This window comes from Pongo abelii, chromosome 10, assembly GCF_028885655.2.
Source record: "Pongo abelii isolate AG06213 chromosome 10, NHGRI_mPonAbe1-v2.0_pri, whole genome shotgun sequence".
NCBI lineage: Eukaryota > Metazoa > Chordata > Mammalia > Primates > Hominidae > Pongo > Pongo abelii.
Genome location: NC_071995.2, coordinates 104,783,028 through 104,805,499, shown reverse-complemented (window position 1 = coordinate 104,805,499; position 22,472 = coordinate 104,783,028). Strand labels below are relative to the sequence as shown.

Genomic DNA, 22,472 nt, shown 5'->3' with positions numbered 1-22,472 from the left:
TAACTGTCCCCATGATTAAATTACCTCCCACCGGGTCCCTCCCACAACATGTAGGGATTATGGGAACTGCAATTCAAGATGAGATTTGGGTGGGGAGACAGCCAAACCATATTAGTAGGCATGTAAGCAGTATATTCTGGGACCATATTCTGGAAGCTTGGGGATTGGAAGTTTTCATGGAGATGTATGGCATTTGGGCTGGGCCTTGAAGGAATTTTTTGATGGGGGAAGAATTGTGGAAAATAGAATTCCAGGCTGATAAGATAAAATCTGAATATGTCCGGTGAATGAGGGGAATTTCTAGAAGTTGGAAGTGAGTAGAGACAAAGACACAATGTGGAAGTGAGTTTCGTTAAGCTCCATAGGCCATGGTGAAGGATTGACCTGTAGGGTGTGGACCCATATGGTCCTGTGCCCTGTGAACACTACTGTGTTTTGGGATTTCTTGGCCCAGAGCAGCAGCCTTCTTTATCAGGAAGGGAAAGAGAGTGCATTCCCAGCATGAAGGTTCCAGGTTCTTTATTTGAGAGGCAGTCTGTGGTTGCTGGCATCCCACATGGAGAAACCCGACTTCTTCACCAGCACCATGCCCTCTGTGGCCTTGGGAATCAGACAGGATGAATGGAGAACAGGAAACCATCCCCCTGGCAAAGAGAAGATCAGAGACAAATCTTAATGGAAGAATATTTAGTTATCAACGTGAAGTTGGCCTCAGTAGAGACCAGGCTGGAGGCTTTAAGGAGAAGAGAAGCCCCCAAAGCTCTTGCTTGTCACTTTAAAGATGCATAGCAGTGTGAGGAAGGTCTTTAGGTTACTAGAAATAATTTCTATCAAGGCCTCGGGAGGGAGCTGGGGCTTCAGTTGGTGAAACCCTTAGGACAGGTTTTAGGGAGTTAGGGAAGACGAGGTCTCACATTAGGAGGTCTTGAGCTTCAGCCCCCAGTCCTCCACTGTGACCTAGGCACAACACTTGGGGTAAGATGGTAGGCTTCTCAGTGCCTCAGTAATCACATCTATAAAATGGGGATGACCATTCTAGCTCTGTCATGGGGTTTTCAATAGGATTAAATGGCATGATACATGTATCTGGTAAGCTCAAAAGAGATAATTATTATGAAGACACTGTAATCATCACAAATAGTTCATAACGTGGGGTCCATTGACAAGGTATTTCATGGCTGAGCTGCAGGGATCTGTGAATCCCTTGGAATAGTATGTAACTATGCTGTCCAACACAGAAGCCACTAGCCACAGGTGGATATTTAAATGGAAAATAATTAAAACAAAATAATTTAAAATTCAGTTCCCCAGTCACACTAGCCACATTTCATGTGCTCAGTAGCCACAGGAGGTTAGTGGCTACCATATGGGACAGCATAGTTGCAGAACATTTTCATCCTCATAGAAAGTTCTGCCAGACAGTGCTGCTATATAATGTTTTATGTGTTGTGTGCATGAGTTTCTTTTTTCTGAGAGAGGGTACGTAGCTTTCATCAGACTCTCAAAGGCATTCCTGACCTCAAGTAGGTTAACGAGAACCCAGTGCTTCCAAGTGTTTTGTGACCTACAGGGTATCATGCAAATAAAAGGTGTTGTTTTTATCCAGAAAACTCCCAGGATCTTACATGTGTCCTTTTTCTTTCTTTTAATTTCTTAGAGCTCTCCAGTTTCTGTTCTGTTCCCTTTCCCTTCTCCCACGCAAGTTCTGTTTCTCCCACATCCACTAAATAACTGTGGAGGAGGGCAGCTCCCCTCCCTTCCCTGGGGGTTGGGAGCAGGAGATTGCCAAGGCTGTGTTCCAGCTCCTACACCTCTCACTGGGAACCACAGTCCCAGGATCCCATGACTTTGTCTGCTTTCCTGCCCAGCAGGACCCAAAGATCCAGCGCTGAAAGTGAAGTCAGACATCCTGCCATCTGTAGAACTCTTCATAGTTTACAAAGGTCTCCCACATCTGGTCTCTTTTTATCCCCACAGCAAACCTGTGAGGTGGGCAGGCCAGGGATTCCCATTTTGCAGTTGTGGAAACTGAGGCTCTAGAAGGTTTAACGACTTGCTGGATGTATTAGTTTGTTAGGGCTGTCGTAAGAAAATACCATAGACTGGTGACTTAAGCAACAGAAATGTATTTTCTCACAATTCTGGTCTGAGCGTGGTGAGGGAAGGATCTTTCCAGGCCTCTCTCCTTGGCTTATAGATGGCCGACTTTTAACTGTGTCTTCATACCACTTCCCACCACATGTGTCTGTGTCCAAATTTCTTCTTCTCATGAGAACACCAGTCATATTGGATTAGGGCCTGTGCTAAGTACCTCATTTTAACTTATCTCCATAAAGACCCTGTCTCCAAATAGGGTCACATTCTGAAGTACTTGGTGTTAGGGCTTCAACGCCCAAGTTTTTGCGGGGATGCAGTTCAGATCATCACACTGGGTGTCACGGCTACGTGGTGACCCTGACATATGGGTCTCCTGGTCCCCTTTGTTTTCTTGCTCTGTCGTGCCTCATCCCCGTATTTCTGATCCTGCGTCTTCTCTTGCTGGCTCTGCAGGCCACCTCAGCCTGGCCTTTTCCATCATGCCCCTGCCTGCCCCTGCTGCAACCTGGGGGCGTGGTGGGGGCAAGGAGCATGGCAGCAGTGGTGGTGGGACCCCAGTCTGTGAGCCCATCTGCTGGTCTCCCTGCTACTCACAGAATGAGAGGGGAACCTTCTCTCTGGAAGCCAATTGGTCGACAGGCCAATCAAGAGCCTTAGTTCGGTGCAGAAATGCATTAATTTGCTTAGAAAGACATTGATGCTAAGGCACCGAAGTGGCTATTTGGATACTAGCCAAATGAGTAGAAGCTGTTAAAGAACTTGCCAATGTCTTCTTTAGCAAAGATCTTTATGATTAAAATAAAGAGCCAAATGCGCACACACATAGTGACAGCAACAACAACAACATCAACAAAACAACAATAGCAACATGACAATGCAATGATGTGCCTAACCCTGTATGTTTAGAAAGTGTGGGTTTTAATGAAAGGAAGCCATCATCTTGAGCTGTACTAACCGGTGATGTTGAAATACTAGTTCTAGAGAAAAAGCAATTTATTCATTAACAAAAATGCTAATAAAGTGCTTACTATGTGCCAGGCCCTATTCTAGGCACTAGGAATACAAGGGCCAACAAAACAAGCTCCTGTCCCTCTTGGAGCTGCCATTAAAGAGAGGAGACAGAGAGTCAACAAAGTGAACAGACCAGGCGGTCCCTTTCGGACTGAGCCTTGAGCTGAAGGACTTTTGAGTAAGTGGTGATTGAGTGAAGACCTGAATGAAGCGGAGACTAAACCCTTCAGAGTCCTGGGAATTCCATACAAAGGGTACAGCATGCGCAAATGCTCAGAGGAGTGAAGGCGCTTGTATGAGTAGAAGGGACAAAGGATCTGGGAGGTTGGCAGGGGTGAGGAGAAGGGTAGCAGGAGAAGGAGGTGGAGAGGGCTAGATCTGGACCACATTGGCCAGAGGAAGGAGTGTGGATTCTCTATCAGGAATGATGGGAAACTGCTAAAAGGAGGAAATCGCATTTTTTGATTTACACCTTTAAAATAATACTAGGGCCGGGCGTGGTGGCTCACGCCTGTAATCCCAGCACTCTGGGAGGTCATGTTGGTAGAGATGGGGTTTCATCATGTTGCCCAGGCTGGTCTCGAACTCTTGAGCTCAAGTGAGGTATTTTTGGTAGATCCTCTGGCCTCACTTGAGCTCAAGAGTTTGAGACCAGCTTGGGCAACATGGTGAAACCCCATCTCTACCAAAAATACAAAAAATTAGCTGGACGTGATGGTGCATGCCTGTGGTCCCAGCTACTCAAGAGGCTAAGGTGGGAGAATCGCTTGAACCCGGAAGGTGGAGGTTGCAATGAGCTAAGTTTGTGCCACTGCACTCCAGCCTGGGTGACAGAGTGAGACCCCATCTCACAAAAATAAATAAAATAAAATAGTACTAATAATAGCTAGGCGTTATTGAGTATTTACCTTGGGCTAGGAGGTGTGCATGTACTATCTCACTTAACCCTTATATCTGGGAAATATGAAATGTTAAGATCCCTATTTTATGGTAAGGAAAATTCAGCTTTAGAGGCAAAGTCCATTTTCTAAGTTTACCAACTAATAAGTGGTGGATCCGAGAGTTGAACCCAGGCAGCAACACTCAGAAGTCGGTGCTCCCAATACTAACCAGGTCATTTGGTGGTCTGCAGAGACCCCTAATTGGAGGGAAGTATTGTTCTAGACCGTGTGATATGGAGAATTCCCAGTCTTCATAGAGGTTACTGTTTTACATATCTGACAGCATTCAATCCTAGCTTTGTAGGCATTTTAGAAAATGCTTCTGCCAGCATCCGAGGAAGAAGGTTGGGGTTCAAATCTGTTAAACTCATAGGTCAAGTGTTTTCTAAACTGCAGAACACCATGAAAATTTGATTTTTATATAATCACAATACCCCCAGGCCCCTAAAATCTGTGACTTCACTGAAGCGATGCTGCTGTTCACCAAATCCCAAAAATAATTCCTTTCAAATGTGTCTTTCTTGAACCAAACCCTGGGGTTAACTCTCCTATTGACCCGTGGGTGAAGGTGATTAACCCTCAAATTTGTCAACTCTGTGTAAATACAAACGTAACTGGCTTCTAATGCTAAGTAAATAAAAGAGGATAGATGTACACTTTTCAGTGTGTGATACTAAGGAGAGCCTAATCAAGAGAAAAGAAAGAAATCTCTGGCAGCATCTCAAAGAGGGACCCCTGTTTCCAGTCAAAGGAATTCCATTCTCTCAGCAGGGAGGTAACTGACAATATGGAAAAAACAGCTGAAAAGGAAGTGCCCACTGGAGCTTTCAACTGGGTTGCCTAGGATGGAAGAGATAAAAACAGTTTTTGCCTGAGGTTCTGATTTCAGGACCGAAGTTCAAACATCAAAGGCGCACTGTCTCACCCCCACTTCCCCTTTGAAAGCCTAGGAGACCCGATCTGCAAAACCACTGAGAACAAACATCTTTAGCATCCCATCTGGTAACAGTCCGGCATATAAAATTGAAAAGGTGGGTGGAGGGGTGGGGGAGATTCGGCCTGTGACTTCCCTTTGACACCCTTGGTTTTGGTTTCTGGAAATCTCTCCTCTTGGCCATGCAAGATTGCATCTCTTTATGGGTTCTTTGCATTGTGATACACTGGAACTAGCCAACCCTTTCATCACTTCTCCTATTTTAGGTAAGGGTGATCCTGGCTTTCCGGGACAAAGTAGGAAGCCTCTTTGGCATTTGTTAACTGTGATCTCTCATCTGTTGGAAGTGTTTCTCCAACTTGAAAAGAAACGAAATGGACAAACATGTCCTTTGATAAGCATTTGAATCTCATGCCCCCACCCTGTGAGCCTTAAGCATGCTGCCCACAAGAAGATAAGTTATAATAAGTCGTATTCTCAAATATTCTCTGAATTCCCACCATGAAGACACTTTGGATGAGTGCAGTATCAGTTAAAAGCTCCTCTCATCTTACTAGAGAAATTGCACTACAATATGCTTTTGCAAGCTACCTGTGCTCCCTGAGATTTGGATAGGTCTTTCTGGGAGGAGATACCACTCTTGGCGAAAATCACTGCTTTAAAAATCCAGAGAAGCAGAAGAGAAATCAAGAGACAGGGGCTGTGGAAAAGACTGTATTCCTTATCGTACACGGTATCGCCCCCAGCTCGTGGCCAGGGGCAGTGGGGCTTGTGTAAGATGTTTCCGCAGAACCCAGCAGAGGTCCTGGAATCAGAAAGTGTTGCTGCTCCATCCTGTGCCCCTGGAAAATCACCTCTTGAGAATGGCAGGACCCTGGTAAACTGCTTAATAATGCATTTGAGCAGCAGTTCTCAAAAGGTAGCCCCAGTCCTGCCGAATTGGAAACTCTGGGGGTGGGTTGCAGCACCTAGAGTAATCGTTAGCCCTCCACGTGGCTCTGATGTACACCCAAATTTGACAACCCCACTGTACTAGAAAAACCCCTCCATAGAAGGTTAGAAGCAAAACCTTCCAAATAATTGATTCTGGTTTCCTTAGAAACAAAAGCAGGACTGTATTTCTAGCATCAGTTACTTGGAAATATCTACAAACAGTTTATGTTTCTCTTCTCAGACACAACTGTGCTACTCCAGGGTTCTCAGGCAGGAAGATTTGCAAGCAGGTCCTGATTTAGGTTCTTTTGAAGTCAGGGAATGGCTGAACTGATCTAACAAGATCAGTGGTCCTTAACTTTATCCACTGTTCTCATTCATTCGCTTATTTAGTCATTGAATCATTCATGTGTTTTACAAAAAATGTATTGAGCACTTTTGTTCCAGGTACTGTTCTATTAGCAGTTTTGTTTCAGGTACCATTCATTAAAGTAATGGGGAAAACCACAATCAGTTTTGCGTGAACCTAATAGTAGGGCAAATTTGTCATCCATGTAGGCTGAGATTTGAGTTAGCCAATTGCACTGCCAATTACTGCAGTGTGACCTTCGGCTAGTGACTAAGCTCTCTGAGGCTGTTTCCTTGTCTATAAAATGGGGCCAGTAGCTAGCTGCTTTATAGATAATGTAGGATTAAATGAGCTAATGAATAAAATTGCTAAGCACCGTGCCAGGGCCATGCTCAAGAAATGGAATTGATTATTCTTGATGTGATGTCTAGGGATCAGTGAGATGTCCTTTCTGGCTGGAGTAGAAACTTCTGTCGGGAGATTGGAGAAGAGAAGATTGAGGCCAGCTTACCTATCAGTGATTCTGAATGATGGAGGCACATTAAAATCTCATGAGGAGTTTGTAAAAAATGCTGATGCCTGGGTCTCACCCCCAAACCTTCCAGTTTAATTGACCAGACTGAGAAATACAGGCTTAATCCTGCAACAAAGAGAAAACGAGCCCTGCTCTGGAAACTTGTCTTGGTCTGATTGTTTGTCATCAGTGAATTCCAGGGAAGAACGTGTGTCTGGCGGCGGTCACCAGTGAGCAATGAGTGATACCTTCGGGCTTGGGTTTACTTACTTAGCTGTTGGGTTGCTGCCCTCATCAGAGACTCAGAGCCCCGTGAAACAGTTTGTTGAACTTGGCAAAGTAGTGTATTATGCTTGTGTTTACTCTTTTGAACCCATGGCAAGCAGTTGAGCATTTTAACATACTCCCTCTGCCGCCAGATTCACACGTTCCACATGAAGTCCCTGCAGACTGGATCCAAACTGAGGACTCGCCCTTATTCGTAACACAGCACCGGAGAGTTCTCTTCATGTGTAATCATGTGAACGAGTGCTTCAGCTGTGAGCCTGTCCAGCCACATTTCTAATGAGTTTCCTATTAAGTTAGCTATTTGACCTTCAAGTTATTATTTTCATTGTTTTCTTTTGATTACACCCAAGTCATTTTTCTAGAGGCTGGAGATCAGAAACAAAACAGCTACAAACTAACGCTACTCCCAGGCTGTCCTGCCTCACCCTCCTGGGTTTCCTGGAATTCAATATTTTCTAGTGCCTTAAATAATGACACTTATACTTGACACTAATTTTTAAAGAAAAAAAAGACTCTATTGCCCTTTACTATGGGGTCTTTCGGAATGAACTGGGATAGCTTTCTTAATTTGCGCAGGCAGTCACCAGCATGCATTTGGGAAGGTTCACAGAGCACAGAAGAGGGGCCTCCACAATGGCCATGTACAACAGCGGGGATTTGGATATTGAAAGGGGGGTCAGATTATATGAACTGTAACTTTTAACCTGCAGAGTCTGGGATTTTTTTTGATTGTGCTTCCCACCATAACTTCTGATAGCAGGTGCCTCTGGTAGGTATGGCTCAGAGATTGACACCCATGCTTGGAACAGCCCTAGGGACCAAAAGAATGAAAGAGAGCTAGGCTTGCCTTCACCTCAGCTTTTACTAGGGGTCACTCGAATCCTCTGATGTCTTTAAGTGTTCATTCACTATTTCTGCCATTCCTCCACCTCCAACCCATCACACACATACCTCAAGGGCTCGAATGCAGCCTTGGGTGTGGACTCTGCCAGTGCATATCCATAATTCTGGAGTTGATGTCTTTCTTAGTTCCCCTTTGCTGCTGAATCGGAACAGCTAACACTTCTACTTACACTTGCTGATGCGTGCTGTGATAATACTCACAATGAGGCGTAAGGTAGAGGCTTCATTTTAACAGAGGAAGAGCCTGCGGGTACGGAAAGGCTAAGTAACTTGCCAAGGTCACCCAGCTGGGAAGTGGCTGGAGCCAGAGGTGTGATGACCACAGGCCTGGCCTTTCTACCTTGGTGAGGTGGTGACGGTGAGATGAACCCCTGTACCAAAGCCCTCTGCCAGGGTTTCCAGGGGTGGAAGACGAAGGCTGTCTTCACAGAGGTATTTCTACCCCCATCACTGCCAGAATTGGGGAGCATGCTTTTTCAGAAGTTCACAGCATCAAGTACAAGAACCCTTGCTTCTTTCTGGGGGTAGTTGTGAGAGGTTCTGATCAATTGCCAGGGCTTTCTCACATTCAGGATTGTGTGAGTGAGTGTGATTTTTTTGAGAGAGAAAGAGTGGTGTGTGTGTGTTGTGTATGACACAAAGGCTGAGACAGAGCAATAGAGGGAATGATCAGGGAGGCTGTGGAGTTGTGTGTGATATGGAGTGTGTATCATGAGCCTGTGGTGATGGCTGATAGTGCCCGTTTCCACCTTAGGGCCTTGCTTGGTTTCTAGAAATGCTCCCCAGGGATGGTTGTGGAAGGAGGGTGGAGTCCAGTGGCTCGTCCAGTGTGGTGTTGTCAAGTCCCCTCTCCCACACAACTTCTCTCTATCCTGGCCATGTCCCCTGCCTTCCTAGGGTTGGGTATTGGGCCCCATTGGCACTATTAATCCTAGCAGGCACAGATGGGTCTTGGCAAGGCTTCTGCATCCCCTCTTCTGCAGGTGGCTTCTACACTTTCTTACCATTTCTTCTGCCTTCCATGGAGTCCACTTCTGGCAGTGGGTGGCCTCGTTGGCTGTGGTTTTCTTCGGGCATGCCAGCCAACATCCAGAAAGAGTTTTGGTTCAAGAAAAGACAGTGAGTGAACAAAAAAGTCTTCTGTTGTACAAACCAGGAACTGCACTGAATCAACTCGGACCAATTTATTGACCGGGAGATGCCCGTTTAAATTTCTCATCCTCACTGCTCTGGGCTTTCAGATGCAGGAGATCAGAGGACGATTTAGTGAAGCTGTGAGCCCACGAGGTGTTTGAAATTGACTTCTAGGGAGGAAAGTTTTGAAGAATGAATCTTGTATTGACTAAGTGACTCAACTGGTTTGCAGACAGTCCTTTCAAAGAAAAGATCGCTTCATTTTTGAAGTGATAAGCTACTTTCTGTGAGGATTGTACTGACCTTTAATAAAAGAGCACCCTTGAGGAGTGAAAAGGTACTTCGGTCCGAGATTTTGGGAAAATGACAAAAATGCTGCTGCCTAGGGAGGTAATGCTGTGGAAGAAATGGCAACACCCTGGATGTCACCTAGGAGACAGAGCTGATAGAAGGCAAAGGTGTGGAGAGAATTCTCTTGGGGCCACTCAGCCCTAGGCCTTTTTTATTAAAATCAACAGATGGGCTGGGTGCAGAGGCTCACGCCTGTAATCCCAGCACTTTGGGAGGCCGAGATGGGCGGATGGCTTGAGTTCAGGAGTTTGAGACCAGCCTGGGCAACATGGCGAAACCCTGTCTCTACCAAGAAAAAAAAAAAATTACAAAGATTAGCCAGGAGTGGTGGCACGTGCCTGTAGTCCCAGCTACTTGGGAGACTGAGGCAGAAGGATCACTTAAGCCTGGGAGGCCGAGGTTGCAGTGCGCTGAGATCTTGCCACTGCACTCCCACCTGTGTGACAGAGCAAGACCCTGTCTCAACAAACAAACAAACCAAAAAACTCAACAAAGGACTCTTCCTCCCTGGAGGTTACAGAAAGAAATTCTCCCTTTTTAAAAACTGACCCTTCCTGGGGCGTCCTGTAAATTGGTCCTCATCCTCTCTGCTTTCCAGGCCTCTTTCTTCCAAAACAGTCCGGTATATTCGGCTGTCATGTGGCCAGTGGATGCTTAAAATCCCAGGATCTCCTCACTCATCAGCGTTTCCCTCAGACCAGAGTACCGTTTTTATAATACACATTTTCTCAAGTTCTACAAGTTGTGTTATTAACCTCGAGAGCTGCAGGAGGCAGTCTCTGGGAGCTGGGTCATTAGCCTGGTTGTGAAAGCCAGATGATCAGAGGGCAGAACGGGACTGTCAAACTGAACATCTGATGAAATTCAGGATTAACGTGGAGAAGTAGCTATTGCTATAGCAACCAATCCCTACTATCCTTTGAAATGGAAAATAAACAGCAAACAAGAAAAATAATTTAAGTTCGTGTCTGGGAAGAAGGAAGGCCTGCCAGTGGAATAGTCGAAGAAAAAGGAGAGTTCGGGTATTTTAGGATATGTTGAAACAATGGTGAAACTATCTTAAAAGTAAAACCCAGGTCATTTTGGGTGGTTCAGTTCCATGCCTGCTTTTTCTAGAAATCTTTTCAGGTCCCTTCTGGCTGACCTCACTATCTTTCTGATTGTCCAGGTACTTAAAGTCTGTACTGTACAGGTTAGCTCTTGAATTATTTTTTAAGTACTGGTCATTTCCAACTCGAAAGCAACTCCTTAGGGTTAATGACTGTGCCTTCTCCTCTTTTGTATTCCCTTTAACATGTATCAAAATGCTCAGATAAATGCCTCAAGTAGGCTGATAATAAAGCCATTTCAGAAAAATCAGTGAGATTGGCTCCATTTAATGAAGGAGAACCTTTATTGGATGTAATGCAAAAAGCAGAAGTGTATGATGGAGGAAGGGGGTGGAGAGTCGTGGCAAGAACATGCGCTTTTGAGTTGCACAAATTTGCCATCCAATCTTACTGGGTATCTACCCAACAAAAATGCATACAGATATGCATCAAAAGACATGCACAAGGATATCCACAATAATACTATTCATAACAACCCTCAACTGGAAACAACCCAAATGTCTATCAACAGTAGAATGGATAAATAAACCACACGATACATTCACATAATGGAGTACTCTAGAGCAATGAGAATGAACAATCTTTGACGACATTGAGCAACGTAGATTATTCTCACAAACATGTTGAATTAATGACAAAAGAAGGTATACTACATGATTCCATTTTTTTTTTTTTTTTTTTTTTTTTTTTTGAGACAGAGTCTCACTCTGTCACCATGCTGGCTCACTGCAACCTCCTTCTCCTGAGTTCAAGCGATTCTTGTCCCTCAACCTCCTGAGTAGCTGGGATTACAGGTGCCCACTACCATGCCTAGCTAATTTTTTGTATATTTAGTAGAGACCGGGTTTCACCATGTTGACCAGGCTGGTCTCGGTCTCCTGACCTTGTGATCCACCCGCCTCGGCCTCCCAAAGTGCTGGGATTACAGGCATGAGCCACGGCACCCGGCTATGACTCCATTTTTAGAACTTCAAAACTCAACTATGATTTTGGTTCATATTCCTCATATTCATGGTATTGGTGTATCTGTATCTTTGGGGAGATGATTAATGACAGAAAGAGGACATGGCAGGGGTGCTTGCAGGGGGCTGGCAATATTGTTTCTTGATGTGAGTGCTGGTGCCCTGTTTATTTATTTATTTATTTTATTTTTTGTTTTAGAGATGAGGTCTCGCTATGTTGACCAGGTTGGTCTCAAACTCCCAGCCTCAAGCAATCCTCCCATCTCGGCCTTCCAAAGTGCTGAAATTACAGGTGTGAGCCACCATGCCTGGCTTGGTTCCCTATTTATAAAGTAGGGATAATATGGATCCCTATCTCATAAGATTGTTGTGAGGAATAAATGTTTTAATCCATGACATGTAGTAGCTGTTCAATAAATGTTAAGTATTCTTATTACAAGCTTTCTAGGGAAGGAGAGATCCCTGTCTGGGAAGTCTCCTGGAAAAAATTGAGCCCTGAACAATTTCATAGGTCCAGGATCCTGGATGCTGTCCTGTGCCTTCCTGTCTCTTGGATTGTTCTCGGCGATGTTTGGTTGCCTGTGTGATTCACCTGCAGCTCCTTGTGGGCCTTCAAGTTCTTGTGTTTTATTCATCACCCTCTTCTTTCTCTCCTCCTAGTCCCTGGCCCTGCCAGCTGCTGGTGGTTCTGTTTCTGCTCTGTTCCCTTCCTCATGCTGACCCTTCTACCTGGCCTGCCTTTCCTTCCCCTCCAAACTGGGAAAAGTCTTCTTTCGGTATCCCCAGTGCCATCTGCATAGTAGGTGCTTTCTGCTGTGCTAAAAACCAGGCTCTGCACCACCTGGCCATGGCCCCAGTGCTGTGGGCTGACTCAGGCTGAACTAAGATTCTATTCAGGGATTTAATTTTCCTGGTAGGCCTGGCATGTCAAGGGCCATAGTTTTCCTTACCATTCTGGAGCCACCGGGCTTCTGGGTAAAACTGTCTGGCCAAGAGACACAGGCTTTCATTTTTCAGAAAGGAAACCCTTCCCAACTGGTGGAAAATAAGCTTTTGCTTAGTGACTAATAACATAAACACAGACAAGATTTCTGGGCTTATAAATAACCAGTTGTAAAAGTGCCCAAGGGAAGCAGCCTTTTTTTGCTAGAAGAATGGCCAAGAGTATCCCTGTCACCTTGTAGATAGTGACCTTAAGCACGGGCAAAGGAGCGTTGGGCCAAGGGTGCGGAAGCTGCTCATTCTTCAGTATTAATTCCCAAGGCCTTGCTCTTATACATTATAAATCCTGGACTATTCTGGAAAAATAACACCCCATCTCTAAGGTCCTTTCCTGCTCGAAAATCCTGTGATTCTGCGGCAGCCACAACATGTTTTAAAGAGCGATGCCAGCAGGGAGAGGAAAGTCTTAGGGTTTTGTTTTGCTAGAGCTGCCTAAGTGGCTGATGAAGTAATTATGAGCACAACTTCCATTTGTTGAGCACTGGCCGAGGCACCGTGCTGAGGGCGATAGACCTGTGAGGAAATTACTAGTCTCATTGGACTGATGAGGAGGCGGAGGGTCAGAGGGGTTGATATATATGAGTAGTAATGGAATGGCTGAGAGCTTGGGGGCAGCAGTCAGACTGCTGGGCCCAGTGCTGGCTGTGCCTCTTGCTCTTTGTAGTTATGGGAATTATTATTCACCTTGTCCCCAGGTGTTCTCATCTGTAAAACGGGGATCCTCCTAGTACCGAATCCTTATGATGTAATTCATGCAGAATGCTTACTAGCATGGTGCCTGCACATGGTAAGCCTACAGCAAATTTTGCTGTTATTAAGAAAGGCTTCAAGAGCTTCATCTGTAACAGCCCTGGCCTCCTCGATGAAACACTGAGGCTTGAAGTCTAGAAATCTTGTTTGCTCTCGATTAATTTAAGGTGACAGTCAGGGCCTTGACCATGAGACTTGGGCTTCTTCCTATGGGGCACTGGGCGATGGTGCCCCAGAGCCAGGCCTGGCCGCTCGGACAGTTCTCTGACCAGACTGCTTACTGGCCCTGCCTGAGAGAACGAGGGGCCAGTTTTATCCCTCGGGTATCATCTCATTCATCCAGTGTTTCCCAAACTGGCTCCATATGAGTTCTTCTGGATGCCAATAGGAGGATTGAAATGGCCCAATCAACTGGCAGAACTCTGAGTTAAGGAAACCAGGCTCTCCGAGGACCATCAAGTATTAATGTTTGGCTTGGGTTTGACCATGGAATTTTTTTCTTCTTCTAGATAGCTTGCAGAATGAGTACTCCATGGAATATGCATTTGGAACTATTTCTTGACCCCTCCAAATGCAGTCAGCAGGGAGGCAAGTGTGAAGTCTGGCAACCAGAAAGGATGGGGGTAAGGGATGTCCTTGGAGGTGAGAGAGGTGGACAGATCTGCGATTTATTTTATTTTTGAGATGAAGTCTCACTCGGTTGCCCAGGCTGGAGTGCAGTGGTGCGATCTCAGCTTACTGCAACCTCCACCTCCTGGGTTCAAGCTATTGTCCTGCCTCAGCCTCCCCAGTAACTGGGATTACAGGCACCTGCCACCACACCCAGCTAATTTTTTATATTTTTGGTAGAGATGGGGTTTCACCATGTTGGCCAGTCTGGTAACTTCTGGCCTCAAGTGATCCACCTGCTTCAGCCTCCCAAAGGGCTGGGATTACAGGCGTGAGCCACCATGCCTGGCCAGACTTGGGATATATTGTAGAGACAGGATCAGTAGGACTGATTGATGGAAGCTGCTTAGTAAAATATTTGGTGTATTGGACTGTATTGAACCGAATTGTGTTTATGTCTCCTTGATACCAAATCAGCCAGTTGGAGAGGGAAGAATCCAGCCACTGAAACAGCCCTTCTGTCTGTGTGAGGCAAGTGGCCCACACCTCCCGACAGTCGCTGAAGGGCCAGAGGCTTTGGCTCCCTTAAAGATGTGCCAGACTCTTTGGGGTGTGAGGCTTCTTGTTTATTTACCTGTCAAAGTACTTTCCTTCTTCCTACATCCCTCCTTTTTAAAATTAGAAAACCCGCTGCCCTCTCCAGGGCCTATCACTCTTTCATTTTTGGGGCCTGAGCCATGCATCCCGAGGCAGTCGGGGTGTTTCCAGTTTCCAAGGTTTATTGTTAATGAAAAGTGCACAACAGGCTGAAATCCCTGGCAGGAGCCAAAGCTGCAGGGTACACCGAGGCCAGCAGACGCTGGAGCAGCCAATTTTATCTGGATGTTCTCTCCTCCTCCTCCCTACCCTCCTCCTTCCCCCTTCATTTTATCAGGGAAGTTTGGCTGGACTTGAAGGAGCCAAAAAGGAACTGGAGGGATCTGAGCTTCTAGCAGCCAGCAACAAGGTATGGGAAGACAGGGTACCCAGGCCTAGGGTAGGTTCCAGGTCAACTCAGTTCTTCATTGAATGTATGTCTGCCTTGGTGCTAGGCTCTGGGGATGAATTAGTATTGATAGCAACAATAATAGCTAACATTATTGAGTGTATGCTGTAAGGGGAAGGCCTTGTAAACATTGAACATACCTGGTATCAATAAGTCCTCCCAGCAGTTCTAAGTACTTGCTAATATTATTCACGTTTTATAGTTGACTAAACTGAGGCCCAGAGAGGGCAAGCAACATCCCTAGAATCACACAGCCCTAGGAGTATCTCATTCCAACACTATAGTTTTTAGCTCTGTCCATCTAGGCAGAGGACGTGAATGTGTAAACCAGGAAATAAACACGCACAGTTTGCACGTGCTATGAGGCAAGTATTGACTAGTGCAGTGGGAGGGGCGCTGTGGAAACCACATATGAGCACAGTCTTGGCTAATGAATTACGGTGCTGGGCATAGGGGGCCTGATGGAAATGTTAGAAAAGTGGATGAGATGGAGGGAGGTAGGCAGGGGACCTTCAGGGAGGGTCTTGGGTACCCTACAAAGGTTTTTGTACTATATCCCTTAAGAGTGATGATGGATTTCAAAACAAATATTGCTTATTTTATCCTTGCTCAAAGGACATCTTATGTGAAAGTCCAAAGTATGAAACAGGTGGCAGTGGAGTGGCTTTGGACAGCCTGTCATTTGTGGCCTCCCTTCTCCCTGCCTCCATGCATGGGTCCCTGGCCATCTGCCTGGAACCCTGACTTTGAACATCATGACTAGAGAGCATCAGCATTGGGGAGAAAGAAGCATTTACAAGCATTTGGGAAGACTGTTTCCTTGGTGGTGTGGAGGTTGAGTGAGAAGGGGCTGGACCTGGTGGCAGGGAACCGGCTTGAGATCATAGTAGCAGCAGCCCTGCAGCCTGCGGCGTTAGTTCCCCATCCATGCTGAGGACTGGAGCCCTGCTGATTCCAGCCAGCTCTTTGGGAGGCTGTCTCATCTAGTAGTTCTGCACTTGATCTTTGAAGCCAAACTGCCTGATTGCAGGCTGTGCCAGTTTCTTAACCTCCCTAGGCCTCAGTGTCTTCATCTTTCAAATGGTAAAATTACAGATATTTCCCTGATCATTTGTCGTAGGGTTTAAATGAGTCAGTACATGTGAGGTACTTAAAACCTTACACACAAACTTGGTGCATAGTAAGTGCTATATTGTTATTTATTATTAATGTTCAAAAATGCCTTTATGTAGTTTGAGTTTACTCATTTAATAAATATTAGCTGAGCTCCTACTATGTTACTATGTGCCAAATACTGTTCTGGGTGCTGAGGATTACACCAGTGAATGAAACAGGACAACCCCCTTTTACATTCGACTGGGGGAGACAGAATAAATAAATACATGGAATGGGTGTGTAGTAGGGCTGAGAGGGGCCCATGGGATCGTGCATGACTTGGTGGGCCACATTAAAAGCTTTGGGTTTTATTTGCCTGGGATGGGAAGTTATAAAGAGATGACAAGATTGAGCACCCATCTTGGGGTCAGAGTAGCTCTGTCAGGGCTGGGTACCTGGTCTGTATCCAGTGGTTAATAAATTATTGGTTGTGTTTGTTTTTACCCATCATCCTGTCTACAGGAAAGCTGTTCTGGGAGAGGGTGTGAGAAATGATCTTGACAAGGAGAGTGGGGTCCTCAGAAAAGGGAACCACATTTCACTTAGCATGACAAAGATGTGTCCAGGAACAATGGTGGTGACACACACCATTGCCCACCTGGCAGGACAGCACGCCCCACGCCTCGTGATGCTGAATTGGCTGATTTGTCTTCTGACCCGTCAGTCGGTCCTCTGCCTGGCGACATCTCCGTTGTCCTCTCTCGCATTCTCTGTAGCATAAGTGAGCTTGTTGGCTAAACAGGGTGTTTGTGTATTGCTGTTTTCCCTCTGCAGTGTTTGAGAACAAAGATAAGATTGTGATCATCATGGAATATGCCAGCAAAGGGGAGCTGTACGATTACATCAGTGAGCGGCGACGCCTCAGTGAGAGGGAGACCCGGCACTTCTTCCGGCAGATCGTCTCCGCCGTGCACTATTGTCACAAGGTATGGCTGCGCCTGGCCCGCAGCTTTGGCTGTAGACGGTTTTTATGGCACTGCATGATTTTTTTCCTATTATAAAAGTGGTATCTGTTCATGGGAGCATGTATGGAGAATTTATGAACTAGAAAGAAGAAAATTACCATCACCCACGATTCTGGAATCCAGGGATAATCCATTTTTGACATTTTTGCTTATTTCCTTTCAGTCTTCTTCCTCCTCCTTCTCACATTTATTTTTTTATGTAAACTTTTAATTTGGAATAATTTTAGATTTACAGGAAAGTTTCAAAGGTAGTACAGAGGGTTCCTATCTATGCCTTACTTAGTTTACCCTAATATTAACATCTTACATTTCTGTGGTACATTTGTCAAAATGGAGACACCAATGACCTTTTTCTGTTCCAGCATCCAATCTAGGGTACCACAGTGGATTCATTTTTACATCGTTTGTGTCATGCTTTTTTACTTAATACTTTAATCTAAATATTTTTCTATATTATTAAAAATTCTTTGTAATTCTTGATTGTTGGACATTGAGGCTGTTTCTAATTTCTGATTATTACAAATAGTGATCAGTGTCTTTATATATGAATATTTTCCTCTCATGTGAATAATTAAGAGAGATTCCAGAAGTAGAATTACTGGGAGAAATGTTCTTGAAACCTTTCTATGCTCTTGGTACCTTTTCTTGCATAGGTTACCTACATGCACGTACATCTTATTGCAGCACACCTCGATGGCATGTGCTCAGAAGATAGCCACAGCCAGGCTCATGCCTATAATCCAAGCTAGTTGGGAGGCTGAGGGGGGAGGATTGCTTGAGCCCAGGAGTTCAAGACCAGCCAGGGCAACATAGCAAGATCCATCTTTAAAAATTTGTTTTAAAGTAGCCAGGCGTGAGGTTGCACGCCTGTAGTCCCAGCTGTTTGGGAGGCTGAGACAGGAGGATCCCTTGAGCACAGCAGTTTGGGGCTGTAGTGAGCTATGATGGTGCCACTGCTCTCCAGCATGGGTGACAAAGTGAGACCGCATCTCCAAAATAATAATAATAATAATAAGAAGAAGAAGAATATAGCCACAGTAGAGCCACTCTTGGTTTCTGGAAAAGGCATGAAGTACACAGATAATTACAAGCCATGTCTCAGCGATTATTGTTATTAATCATTTTGGTCATGATTATCATCTCATTCAGACTTTCTCCAGATCTGTCACACCCTGAACAGTCATTTACTTTGAGGATAATATGACTTGAGTCCAACAGGGCATCCAAAACAGAGTCAACTTCTTCATATAAATGATCGCAACATGGGGCTTCCTGGTTTGTTAAATATTGTGTTAATTGAGAGTGGCTCTGTAAGTAATTAGAGAACAGTTACTCAAATCTAAAACCCTTAACCCCATGTGAACATTATCTGACCTCTCTTTGCTGACTCAAAATGTGCTCATGATTTGAATCGTATAATATTTTGTATTTCATCATGAGGTATCATTGTAAATCACCACAGAGGTGATATTTTTGTTATTTGAAGTGTGTGAACACTTAGATTCTGTATGAATGAGGCTTTATTAGACTCATTCCATCTTATTATGAAAACCAGGAATGCAGCAATGTAAACCAAACTGCTCCTGATGTTTAAAATTAATGGAATCAGGTGACTTGTAGTCCACATCTTTCTTCTAACAGACTTGGTTTTGTGCATTTCTGAATTCAGAAGGCCTCCTTGCAGGCTTGAATTAGAAAAAGATTAGTAGAAATACATGTTTTCATTTCTCCCTCTGAGCAGTGCTTTTGGAGATATTAAGAGTGGTCAAATGAAAAGGAACATAAACAAGAAAGAACCACCCATAAACATGCCTGTTGGTTTGCTCAAAAGAGCAGCTTCGATTGCAGATGTCGTTTATGTTGAATGATGTTCAGAATCATTCAATGTCCCCCGCTACTTGTCCACTCACCCCGAAATAGCCAGTTCTTTCGGGCCCACTGCTCTTCCCATGCCCACCCACCCCCTAAAAAGATAATCGGGTCTTAAAAAAGAATGAAGAAGGCTAGTGTTTACTGCTGTGTAGACCGACAGCCTGTTGGCTGATGACTGCTTTTCACGTTTCAGCTGGCTGGCCGCTGGTCATTGAAGTTCAGCCTTCAGCCTTGCCAGAGTTTGCCTGAATGGAAAGGTCAGGCAGGATGGCAGCCACCTGCATTAGTCAGGCCAGTGGTCCCGGTCTCATTGGTCTGCTCTCATGCTTCACCTTTCACTCAGCCCTGAGTCCTGCGGAGCAGAGAGGGACTTTCTGAGTCTTCTCTCCAGGTTGCTTAGGAAATGTTATCCTCAGGACAGATCAAAATGGGTTGGAATAGATTGAGTCAGATGTCTTTCCAGCATTGCGTAGGCAGGCAGGCACACAGACAGACAGATGAGGAGTGCCTGTGAGCCCCACAAGTCTTGAGTCCTCGGCAGAGAAATCTGCTTCTTCCCTGGGAATCCCATCCAGACAGACATTGTTTGCTGCTGCCTGGGATTATATTGCTTTCACACAGTGGAATTACATTCCGACAAAGAATCCCCCTGCTGTTTTACAGGCTCTGGGGGAGAACAGATTCCAGTCATTTTTCCCTTAACCACACAGCAAGTGACTAATGCTCTCCTGTCGCTGGTCGGTCGCTGGCGGGGGAGCGTCAAGACAGTGAGAGCAGCCTGAAGAATGGAGGAGAAGACCACCGGGCTGGTGCATTTCTTTAATCTGTCAGACATTTCCCTTTGTGCACCTTCTTCCTTCCTCTTTCTCTCTTGTTCTCATCCCAGCCGCTCCCATTCAATTCCCTCTTTGTCTTCTCATTTCAGAACGGTGTGGTCCACCGCGACTTGAAGCTGGAAAATATACTGCTCGATGACAACTGCAATATTAAGGTAAAGCCCTTGCCTCGTTGATTGATATGCAGGGCCTGAGTCTTGCAGCTGGATGGAGGCTTAACCCACTCCAAGCCGCAGCCTGGAAATAAGGCAGCCACTTCCTACCTGGCAGGCCCGTGGGGAAGAGTCTCTTTGCTTGAGCTCTAAGTCCAGTTCAAACAATTAAATTCAACAAGCAGTTACTGATCTCCTACTATATGCTGGGCATTGTTCTTCCTCCCTGGGTAAGAAGAGATGACTAAGATACAGTGTCTCTCCTCAGGAAGCTCGTAGTCTAAAATCATCACCATAACAATACTTTTAGCAATCAATACATATTTCATATGTATTTTATATTTTTGCCTGATATCACTTAAATTCAATCTTTACAACAACTCTACAAGGTAGGTACTGTTATTTACATAATTTCACAGATAGGGAAACTGAGGCACAGAAAAACTAAGTAATTTGCCCAAAGTAATCCAGTGGTAAAGAGTGGAGTTGGGATTTGAACCCATGTCTGTCTGATTTCACGAGCCCAAATTCAAGTCGCTTTGCTTGATTTGCTAGCAGGATCTTAAATTATTTTAGAGCTGGAACTCTTTTCCTGGCTATTTCTTTGTCACTCTCCACCCTGTCTCCTACTTCTCCCTCTCCACCTTCCCACCCCTGAAACCAGCCATGGACCTGGGAAGCTGACCAAAATGGGGATGGTGCTTGCTGTTGGGAAATAGCAAGTGCTGGAGTTTACTCGCACGGAGAGTATTATTGCTGGCTGCTGCTGGAGCTGGAGAAAGCTCTCCTGGCCCACAGGGTTCAAGTGCCTCCCAGGGAGCCCTCTGAATGTCCTTTTGACCACGTCTACAAAATAAGCAAATACGGTTTCAAAATAAACGGAGCTCGCTGCATGGGTTTCATTATGAAACGGCCTTAGTACTCCCGGCACCAGCAGGAGCCCTCCAATTGGCCGCTGGTGACGTTAGTGGCTTATCCCTGGTCCCTGGACAAAGCATGGGAATGATTTTTTTGTTGTCGCTGCTATCAGTCGAGGAGCAGGTGATGAGACTTGTTTCCTTGCTTGGAAGGATGGGGTTGCTTTGGTGTTGGTATTCTCTATACAGATCATGGCAGCAACCATTAGTCACCATCATCCTTTGAGAGGCCCCTGGAAGCCATGACCCAGTGACCTCTTGCTCTTGCAGAGTGGTTGACCGTAGTTACATGTAGTCCATAGAATAAACAGGAAATAGTTGGTCAAAGTAGTTCTCCATGGGAATAGGAAGTGGAATCTCAGGGTCTATTTCTGGCAAAGTGGTTGGATTATTCTAGAAGGAGCACGGTTGTAGAGTTAGGAAATTCCGGGATGTATGGCTTTCTAGCTTCTTGACACTGGGAAAACCACTTAACCCTGTTTCCTCAACTGTAAAACGGGGTAACAGTACTACTCATAGGCCTGCTTAGAGTAGTGAATGAGACACTCTGTGTTTAGTTTTGTAAACTGCTAAGCACTCGTGTCCAAATGAGTCAAAGTTAAAAGCAGTGGCTTTGGAGTTAGATATTGCACCCCTGCCCCTTAGTAATGGCAGGATTTGGGATAAGTTTCTTGATGATTTAGGCTTTAGTTTCCTCATCTGTCAAGGGATGCCAGTTCCTGTCTCTGCAGATTATTGTTTATTTGTTCATTTCTTTTTCAATGAGTATTTTCTGAACTGTTACTGTGTGCAACGCCCTGTGCCCAGTCCTGGGGTGTCAATAATAAACGTGAAGATTTTAGACAATACTACAATCAAAGCAATTCATGCTCAACTGTTACTATACTGGGAGCCTTCTTAAGTGGCTGGCCACTGGAGAGGGAATTGAACCGGAAGTCAGCTGCTCTGAAGGTGCCTACCTAGGTCCTGGGGAGTGGTGGTCAGGCCATGGCTGAAAAATTGGTCCTGGTTTGAGAGCCACCACATTTTTCATTTTTCTAAGGGTTTGTGTCATCAACCTTATTGACTTCCTCTCCAGATTCTTCCTGCCACCTGCCCCCAGAGCTCTCAAAACTAAATGTCATCTTTACAAGGCCTGGAATGTAAGCCTCTTGCCTAGGGGTTGGGTTCTATGGTGCAGTGTGACCTCTTGGTCCCATGATGTAGTCCCAGAAGTGGTAAGACACATAGCTTTCTATGAAATCATAGAATTCCCTAATGCAGGAAAAGAATGATTAGAATTCTGAAAGCAATTGTGCAGGGAAACAGTGAGGCAGGAGCCCAGGAGAATGGCTTCATTTGTGTAAGCAAAAAGGCGATAATGTTGGGCCTGACAGTTCCCCTGCACCAAGTTCTTCAACCTAGGGTCCCTGTGCATGATGGAGGGAAAGAGCACACACACAAGACAGTATTATCAATTAAGGCTTAGGCATATACCTTTCCTTAAGAATTTCTACCTGGCATTTCCCAAGGTAAAGCATGGGTGCGCATGCACACATACATCCCAAAGAGAAACCAGATCTTCCCATTATCAACACTTTTAAATTCCTTTCCTCTTTGTTCAAGGAATCCTACTCAGATCTGAGAATCCTACGTCTTTAAAG

General features: G+C 45.2%; 1 protein-coding gene across 1 annotated transcript in view; it reads left to right on the top strand.

Annotated features, from left to right (window-relative positions):
• Positions 1-22,472, top strand: part of NUAK1 (NUAK family kinase 1) — a 75,877-nt gene that overhangs the window by 35,473 nt on the left and 17,932 nt on the right. The window contains exons 3-4 of the mRNA XM_002823682.6: positions 16,862-17,013; positions 19,850-19,915. Of these exons, the coding sequence (XP_002823728.4) occupies positions 16,862-17,013; positions 19,850-19,915 (218 nt within the window). The remainder of the gene's footprint in view (positions 1-16,861; positions 17,014-19,849; positions 19,916-22,472) is intronic.